The sequence below is a fragment of the Glossina fuscipes genome, unplaced genomic scaffold, assembly GCF_014805625.2.
Source record: "Glossina fuscipes isolate IAEA_lab_2018 unplaced genomic scaffold, Yale_Gfus_2 269, whole genome shotgun sequence".
Lineage (NCBI taxonomy): Eukaryota > Metazoa > Arthropoda > Insecta > Diptera > Glossinidae > Glossina > Glossina fuscipes.
Genome location: NW_023998612.1, coordinates 15,473 through 25,396, shown reverse-complemented (window position 1 = coordinate 25,396; position 9,924 = coordinate 15,473). Strand labels below are relative to the sequence as shown.

The following is a 9,924-nucleotide window of genomic DNA, read 5'->3' as shown; positions in this document are numbered from 1 at the left end:
ACGAAATATCTCTGTAATATTAGAAAAAAATTCTTTTGCTGTTTTTGTTTGGTGCATTCAGTTGTAAGTTACAGCGTGTTAAAAATGGAAGTGAACAAAGAGAAAATTCGGTACATTTTACAGTTTTTCTTTGACAAAGGCGAAAATGCAAGCCAGGCGGCTAAAATTGTGAATGGTGTTTATGGTTCCGATACTGTAACAGCCAATTACGTGCAATTTTGGTTTCGTAGATTCCGTTCAGGAATTTTTGATGTTAAAGATGCACCTCGCACAGGTAGGCCGGTCGTCGAAAATGTCGATAAAATCGGAGAAATGATCGAAGTTTACCGGCATGTTAGCAGTCGTAACATCGCTCAGGAGCTAAAAATCGACCATAACACAGTTTTAAACCATTTACACAAAGCTGGATTCAAAAAGAAGCTCGATGTTTGGGTGCCACACCAATTAACAGAAAAAAACATGATGAATCGAATTTCCATCTGCGAAGCCTTGGCCAAACGGAATGAGATAGACCCATTTCTTAAACGGATGGTGACTGGAGATGAGAAATGGATCACATACGATAACCCTGTGCGAAAACGATCGTGGTCAAAGAGTGGTGAAGCACCTCAAATGGCCAGGAAGGTTTTGCTATGCATTTGGTGGGACTGGAAGGGGATTATTTATTATGAGTTGCTTCCATATGGTCAAACGCTAAATTCTGATCTCTACTGTCAACAACTGGACCGTTTGAAGATAGCGATTGACCAGAAACGGCCAGAATTGGCCAACAGGAGAGGTGTCGTGTTCCACCACGGCAACGCTAGGCCACACACATCTACAGTGACTCGCCAGAAATTTCGGGAGCTTGGTTGGGAAGTTTTAATGCATCCGCCATACAGTCCGGACTTGGCACCAAGCGATTATCATCTTTTTCTTGCCACGCAAAATTTCTTTAATGATAAAAAATTGGAATCTAGGGAGGATTGTGAAAATCGACTACTAGAGTTTTTTGCAAATAGAGACCAGGACTTCTATGAGAGAGGCATTTTGAAGTTGCCTTTAAAATGGCAACAAATCATACAACAAAACACTGCAAATTTGACCCAATTCGGACAACCCGAAGCATGTTAAAAAAAGTCCTTAATTCATATAAAAATAATGGAGTTCTTTTTCCCCAAACTAATATTATTAAATCAACATTCCTGTATTACTTTCCCGCGTAATACCGAACATGATTGACGTGAGGGGTTTCATACACATCGCAAGCCAAAGCCTTTACCACACGACGTAGAAAATTTTACGAACTCATCCCGGCAACGTAATCTACTTTTCCAAGGGGTCCAACATTAAAAGTGAATGCTTTCAGCGCAATTAAGCCATATATCCCAACAAATTGTCTTTCTGTGTTTTGAGGTGTTATGATCAATTTCTTAATTGCAAGCGAGAACAGCGAGACAGTCATGAATTCGGCTTGCAGATGATCTATCATAATTTGAGCAAAATAATTGTAGATACGACCATACACGAACTATTAGCACACAAACAAAATAAGCTGAAAGCTGAAAAATTTTCACAAAGTTATCGTAACCAATCGCTGAATCCTTTAGAGAAAGCGTTTTATTGGAACGAATTTGTTTTGTGTCATCACGAAACCACCCATCTGCGTTCAGAATATCTGGGTTTTTGGCAACAAAATATTTTCAACTGTTTAGGAATAATAAAAACTTTGAGCTCGGTTCAGCTGTTTTTAAGACTTACATTTAAGCTTTTTAGAAATGTGGTGAATTCTAAACAGAAGAGGTATAAGCGAAAATAGGAAGTCTGCAAGTTAGTTAAAAAATACGTTTGTTAAAATCTGTTATCATTGACATTTTGTTAATTTCTGCTTTGCTGAACATACCAAAAATAGGCGATACATTCACACGATATGGTGCTTCGATTCAGCTGTAATAAATGAAATAAATGTATGTCCTTGCCCATCAGTGCGTTACCCACGTTTCCTATTGGGAATCCATAATTCCAAATTTTTTCAAAATGGTTGGCCAGCAGAGTAAAGTATTTTTATTAATTAAAAAAAAAAGATTAGTTCGGCGACATCGTTACGTTTATATGTACATAAAAGGAAAATTTTGAGCCTTCTGAGACCTATTTTTGAACATGAATGGGCGACCGATATTATGTTGCGTAGCTCCACGAGCTGTGACTAAATCATGTTTTCATATATAATCGCCATGATCTCTTTGCATCGTACATTCCTGTAGCCTTTTGTTTCGCAAATGTTACGAATTACAATTTCTCATAAGTCGCTCAAATGACATTGGAGAAACAATAAATTTACGCATATGTAATCATATTTATATGCTCAAGACCAAATCTGCATGCTAAACGGGCATGATTCACAAGCAAACATCCCTAGTAGCTAAGAAACCAAATCAGGCTTTAAAATGAGCCGTAGCAATCTAGAGCTTATCAGAAAGATTGTAAAAATCGAAATATCAAATTTGAGATGTGCGTATAGTCCTCGCATATATAGAAGTTGTTTGCAGATCAAGTGTAAGAATGAACGGAATTATCTGATAAACGCAATTATTATAACAAAATAATTAAGAGGGACCATTGAAAATTGGAAGTCTAAAATTAAGCTCGTCACTATTGCTTTGAAATAAAACAACTACTTTGTATACATTCGTGGCCAATTTCTACAAATAAGATGTGGAAAGAGGCCTGTTTCGCTAATGAATATTTCCAAGGCAAGTAGAAACCCAGCACAAGTTTCCTAAACTTCTGATATCTACTTCTGATATCTAGTATCCATAAAAATTTTTAAATGCTCTATGAGAATGGGCGTCGTTCGCTAATAAATATGCCCATTGCAATAATATTTGACGACCACCTTCGAAAGGAGGTGGTTCTCATCATACTTCTCTGAAGCGTGAAATAGGTTCTTAGAGAGCAAACAGATAAATTGGGGATAAAAAAAAAATTGATCCGCATTACTAATACGTAAAATTTATTCCCTCTAAGTTTACTCCTTTTAAATTTAGTTCATTTTTAATACGATTTGTTATACAAATTTTATATTAAATTCGTTGGAAAACTTAAGGTGACATCATGCGCTTGAAAGTACTACAAAGATTCTTACGTTCATGTGCACTTTTTCTTTGTTGAAATCTCGTTTATTTTATTATTTTGATCATATAATATGTTAAACGAAGTAATTAAAAATATAATTGATCTTCTGAAAAGCTTTCTCAGTAATAAATTAAATTACACAAGCGTAAAAAAAGTTTTTAATGGTTTAATTATTTTTGCATTACATTCTAAGCAAACAATTTCTACAAAGCTTGACGTTATAGTGTGTTTTGCAATGAAACTGAATTTAAACTTTTGTAATTTGATTAAAAAAGCTTTTATAATCAGTGAATCTCGGACAAGTACTGCTAACCTAGCTGTACATCAAGCGTAATTAGCGATTTCCATTATAATGGCATAAACATTGTCATTTTTGATCATTCAGCACTCGCTTGACCTTAGTGAAGTGCACAAGTGGTACACCAAGTATTCATGAAAAACCGCAATCCATGGAGATAGTCAGCATACATTCATTGGAATGATTTCCATACACTTTACGCTCAATTGAGCAATCATTTAAGCCACAAATTGTTTTCGTTCTTTCAAGTGTAATCAAATAGCAAATTTCGTAGAATAAAAGATAAAGTTAAAGGGAAAAAGCATTAAGAAATGTTAGGGAAGAAATTAATTGAATTCTACACCTTAATGAAAATAATAAAAGAATGAATTCTACGAAACATAGAATAAAAAAATAATAATGCAAGCATTTATATATATGTAGGTATAAACATAGCTAATGTAGTCTTTCCGCCTGTAGAAGGAAAGAAATGCAGGCAGTAAGACAATATAAAGCAAGTGTGCCCTTAAATGTCATATTTCAGGCGATCGCTTTTCTGCGTTGTTGCCTTTCTGGTCTCTGACTCTTTTAAGGAACAAATCAGGGTGCCGCTAAGCGGCTTATTATGTATTTATTGTAGTACGACTTTTTTCTGCTATTCCCAAAACTGGGATATTGTTATGTGTAGTAGGAAAGGCAAATATGCCTCTCTTGCAAGATTTCTTATCATATGCATTTGTGAATCAAGGTGACTTGGGATAACTTTGACCGAATCACAGTTTCACAAAAAGATTACGCCATTGCCAAAAGGAATTAAGATAAACCCATTTTTATACTTGCCTGACTGTCCGCACGTCTGTTTGCTTAATATCTGTCTCTCCTGTATTTTTGTGTTCAACTTGCACGTCGCAAGTTCTTATATTTTGACGGAATATGGGACACTAATATGTGCTCGCCTGAAGGATGAAAGCTCTTGGCAATGAATTAAATCTCCCCTTTTACGACCACTCTCTATACATGTTCTAAATTGAAGAATTTGTTATATTAAAATATTTGCTACAACGCACACTCAATAACCGTGCAAAATTTGGATCAGATGAGCTAAGTTTTTAAATTTCTTGTATATAAACATTCCTACGAAAAGTAAACCTTTATATAGCACAAAGTTTTAATTTTTAATATTTTATGATGAAAAGTAGTCCACGCCATTACGTTGACCAAGCAATTAATTGCACCAAATTTGGATTATTTACGTCTAAATTTTGAAAATTAGCTCGTACAAGAGCGTCAAGAATAGCAAGATCCTTGAGAAGAATATTGATTTTTTTGGATTTAAACCACAACAAAGATATGGTAAAAAGTAAGACGAAAAGAAATGAGGAATTGTGTAAGGCGAAGTTAAGAATATTCCGCAGTCGGCACTGCTCGGCTACAAAGGTTCTATTTGTTTCATTAATTTTTGTTCTCTTTGTTTTGTTATTACATCTAACGCTACTTACAGTAAACACTAATTTTAGTAAATGTACATTTTTTACGTTCAACCCAAAGTTGGCAGTTTTAAGAATGTTTTGAGAAAGGGTGGTATGAGTCGACGTGCTTACGACGGCTTAACAATTGCCTACGAAGGCATTTCGGTGCTCGTAGATTAATTTAAGACAGAAAATAGAAGCATTATAACTTTATTATCTAACGCTTCTGTGTGTTTCCTGGAATTAAATTTTATTTCTTTTTTTTTTGCAAGATGTTAATATGACTTTAATTACATATGAAAGGATCCAAATAATTGTTTCATTGCACCTGAATTTTTCACGCTTGAAAAGACTTGAGCACTAATATTGGTCCATTTTCCTCAAGAAATATTGTATTGATACTTTTTCCGTGCGACGAATTTTTCATAGTAAAGCATTATACGGAGCAAGGTCATAGAAATAGTCCAGTCCGATCCCAATAGGGTTCATCTTTATGGCAAAACATGTTAGCGTTCGAAATGTTTCGAAATTAAGAACAAGTGCAGATGCACAGATAAATATACATCGCACAAAGTTAAGTTACCCTCGTGTACAAGAGATGCGAGATATTATAGGGAATATTAAATCTATATACTGTGAGGTTAATGATTTCGGGTAATTTATATGTATTGCGGGTAATTAGCGTTCGCAGCATTACATTGAAGATGAGTATTTTAAACTTAAAATCCTTCCTCAGTATATATAAAAGAGAAGACGGATAAATATGTTTGCTCCATTTATAAATTTTGTGATGAATATCCTATTTCCATTGTAAATAGGTCAAAAGAAAAATAGTTGGTACATAATATTTGCGAAGCGTTTTGCTGATTAAGAGCCCATTTAAGGCTATGAATTATAGTTTTATAATCGTCACTAGGTGACAAAGCTGGACTAGATTTCATCATTTTACTTAATGTGTATCACAGACTTCATAATATATATATATATATATATACATTTATACATATCAAGGCATCACTTTGAGTCCAGCTCGTCTACTCGACTATCAACTTTTGAAATTGTATGATCTTCTGTGCATTGAAAATTTATTGTATTTATGCTCAAAATACTTGATTATTTTTTATATATTTACATTCTGTAGTTTTCTTTGCATTTATTATCAGCATAAAAATCATTTCATCCATTTAAAAATCGGCAAAACTTTATTTTTTTGTAATTTTCAAAAGAGGGACAAATAATTTCTATTCCCTGACATATTGTTGAATTCAAAAGAAGAATGTGAGTTTTTCAAATAATTTAAGCAAAGAAAGAGAATTTAAACTGTTATCTAGGTCTCTGTTAAAACGTGGTTCCTTCTTAAAAAGGGCTATTGTCAGTTGGCCTTTTAAAGGAATCAGTCGTTGGACGAAAGCTGGCGGTCCTAGTTTAATTAAAATGAAGGTTGTATCAGCTCCAAAAACAGTATGGAAAACCTATGATCAAAAAAACAAAGATGAAAAACGCGAATTATCGCCTAGCTTATGGATTTATAGACCTCAAGTTACATCATCCCTATCAATTATTTTACGCATCAGCGGCATTGCCCTCGGCTTTTCATTTTGGGGTCTGGGTCTATTTTCTTTAATTTCTGACCATCAGGCCGAGGAACTTGTACAATACGCTGAGGATTTAAATTGGCCTGGATGGTTTTGGGCTACAGCCCGTTGGTTTGTAGCTTTTCCGTTCGCTTATCATTACTGTAATGGCATTCGCCACATGTGTTTTATGGCTGGAAGTTTTTTGGATATCGGACAGATCTATGCAACCGGATATATGGTATTTATAATAGCCACAGTATTAACTGTATATTTGGCTATGTACAATGAAATTGAAGACTTTAAAGTAAAGCACAGGGAGGAGTAAAATTTAAAAATATAAAGAAGTGTGAATAAATGATATAAAATGACAAAAATTATGAAATAAAACCGCTTTGAGAGAAATTATCTTTTAATCTGCTTAAAAACATCTACGCGATATTTATCGATTCGGTGTTAACGTATATGATGGTAAAGAATGTGTAGTTTACGTATGCAAACATTACAAGAGATTATATGTTATGCTAACTGAAAGAAAAAGGACGTTTTCGATAAATTGCGTTGATGTGCTCCAATGTGGAAAATTGGATTTCACATTTGCATATTTATATATATATATCTGGCAAGAAAGTACCGGGAATTACAAATTGCGACGTTTAATTGCCTATCAAGGCTCGGATGCATGCCTCGTGGAGAAATTCCTTTTAAAGCAATGTATTTAATACTATGGTTAACCCTTGAGAGTAGTTTTGTGTGCGTTTCCAATAATTATGCAAGAAGTAAACAGGTTTTCACGTAAGACATTATATATCTTAGAAAAAATTGAATAGCGCTCGAAACCATATATGATAAATACGTTAATTAATCGTTAAATATTATATTAATCTTTGGTCTAAGCTTCGATGATTTTTTTGAAGAAGCATTAACTGCAATGCTTCTTGTAAATGTAAAACAAATCTCAAATATCACCGCATTTAAGTATGTTCGTATTTTCGATATGCTTCCATAGAAATCACAAACCTGCTCTAAAATCCACTTTTCCAGCGAGGTAAGGTAGTGGTTTTAAATAGAAAAGAGAGGAAAATAAGTACCAAATTGAAGAGTGAAGCTACTATTCAATTAGTTAACCTCTTAAACCGTATTAGTGTTATTTTTTTTTAATTTTTGACTTTTAATAAATTTGAGCGTTAAAAATGTCTTCGCCTCTGTTAACGTATGCATATTTCTGTAGCCGTTGTTGATATCATTCTTTGAATTGAATAAGTCTTTTCATGCATATCTGACATCATGTTGGCTTCTACGCAACATAGAAACATATCATCCTTCGTTTTATCAAAAGAATCTTCTTGCAATTCAATTTTCATAACTTAACTAGTTACCAGTGACTCATTTCTAAATATAACAAATAAACCGGCTTGGATAACATAAAGGTTTGATTTATATAAAATTTTATACCCCTAGTTACTTTTTATAGTCACAAAGATGATAATGATTTAAAACTTAACTCTGAGAATAAAAAGACCATAGGGACGTACTTTTATCCTTTTCACTCGCCGCCGACAAAATCTTTTAAGTAGATGGCTGCAATGTATATGTAATCCTCGGAAGGTAAACCCCATTCATTCAAGTGCAAAGCCTTGGGAAGTTCGGACACTTTTTTGACAGTGTAAGAACGGTATGCTAAAGTTGTGCAGAATATGTAAAAAATCCTTCGATATTTTGTAAAGATTGAAGTAATATTCCAATGAAACTCTTAGGATTCCGATATCATTGCAATCCTGTAATCTTCACTGACCTGATTTGCTTTCCATTGAGTGTGCCTTACATTGAAAATGCATAAAAATTGTTTTATAATCCACTTGCACATACAAAATTCATTGGACATTGCAACGTCTAGTATAATAAACACAGAGTATATCTTATATACTTATATACAAATGCTTGAAATCGTACATAGATTTCAAATTGCAGTGTCATTGCCGTTGTTAACATGAATGGTTGTTATTTTTATTGGCACAGTACTAGTTTTACTTCTTCACTTAAATTTTTGGTAACACAATCACGCGCACTTTCATTTTTCAAAAGCAACCACATCCAGGTTTATGTAAATAAGTATGTGATTTAGGGGCATATACGGATACTTATAAGCTTATAGGGTTGTCATATTCTTAGGTAACCAGTACCTTTGTGACACCTGGAAAAAAGCAACAAAAATGCCTCAAATTAAATAAATTCATGATCAGGACGCAATCCGGGGCCATCTTAAACTCTATGTCTCGATTCGTCGCCGTGATTCTTATTGGGAGACACACTATAAGTGGGCGTGATTCGTATCCAAAGATGCACAAAAGATTAAAGATCATTTAGGCGCTTCTCTAAAATCTTTAAATAGATGGCCCCATTGAATCGAATTGCTACGAATCCTGACGATCGCTGTCAAAGTAATTGTAAGAAAGAGTCACGATGTTAGCGTAGTGAGTCAATCAGCAATTCCCCAAGGGAAGGGAAGGACGGGTCTCCTACTCATTATAGACGAGATTCTTTCAAAGCAGACCAATACTTCTTTATGGCAACAAATGTTATCAACGATCATAATGAACCCTTTCCCAATTACTAGGTAACTTGAGACCGCTGGTATTCCAAAAGGTGCTTTGATATTTTAAACAGCCGGAGTGTTACTGCTTTTCAGCTCATCCGCCTTACAAGTACGAGATTTTGGAGGCTAGATGAGATGCAAGCACGGCGAGCAGATGACCGGCACTTCTAGATAAATGTAAATGTTGTCACTTGGGCCGAATTGCAGTTTGATGAGAAATTTGAATTATTTATAGGCTTTGTGACAGCATAAATGGGTCCATAATAAGGTTCGACAAGCTGACTTCAAAAGGGATTAAAAAAACCAGAAGAAAATTTTACCCCGGATGATAAGTATCTAAGCTTTGATTAAATCACTTTTTCCCGAATATATTTCAGCTTTTCTAAAATTCTTCACTGACATTTTTTATATCATGATAACTGCTTTGATTATTACATAATTTATGGTAGTTGTATTTTTTTGACGTGCTCGAAAGAGTTTTAATGGAATTTTAGTAACATTACCTTTTTTGGATAATATCATCATCGATGTTGATAATTAATCTGTTTGCGGCGTTTGGCTTCATTTTAAATTATCTAGTCATTGGTGGTTATTATATGGTGTTAAAGTATGTAAACGTTTCATTATATAATTTTAATTTAAAATAACCTCAAATTGCACATAAATTTTAAGCTATCTCCCGTTTTGAGAGGAGGTAAAAATAAAATTAATGTAAAGAAGAGAATGCTTGAAATCGTACGCAGCGAAGCGATACAACGAGAGGAACTGATAAATGTCTCCTTCTTCTTCTTATCCAGTAAATCAATAACCGAAAATTCGGTGAGATGTGTAAAAAAGATCCAATGCGAACACATAGTTCTTTGTTTGGGCCTTAGTAAAGTTGCAGAACGATTT

General features: G+C 34.1%; 1 protein-coding gene across 1 annotated transcript; it reads left to right on the top strand.

The window, feature by feature from the left end:
- Window positions 1-6,294: 6,294 nt before the first annotated feature.
- On the top strand, window positions 6,295-6,762 carry LOC119642878 (succinate dehydrogenase cytochrome b560 subunit-like). Its single transcript, XM_038042181.1, has one exon. It carries the CDS (start codon window positions 6,295-6,297, stop codon window positions 6,760-6,762), a length of 468 nt encoding a protein of 155 aa, XP_037898109.1.
- Window positions 6,763-9,924: the final 3,162 nt, after the last annotated feature.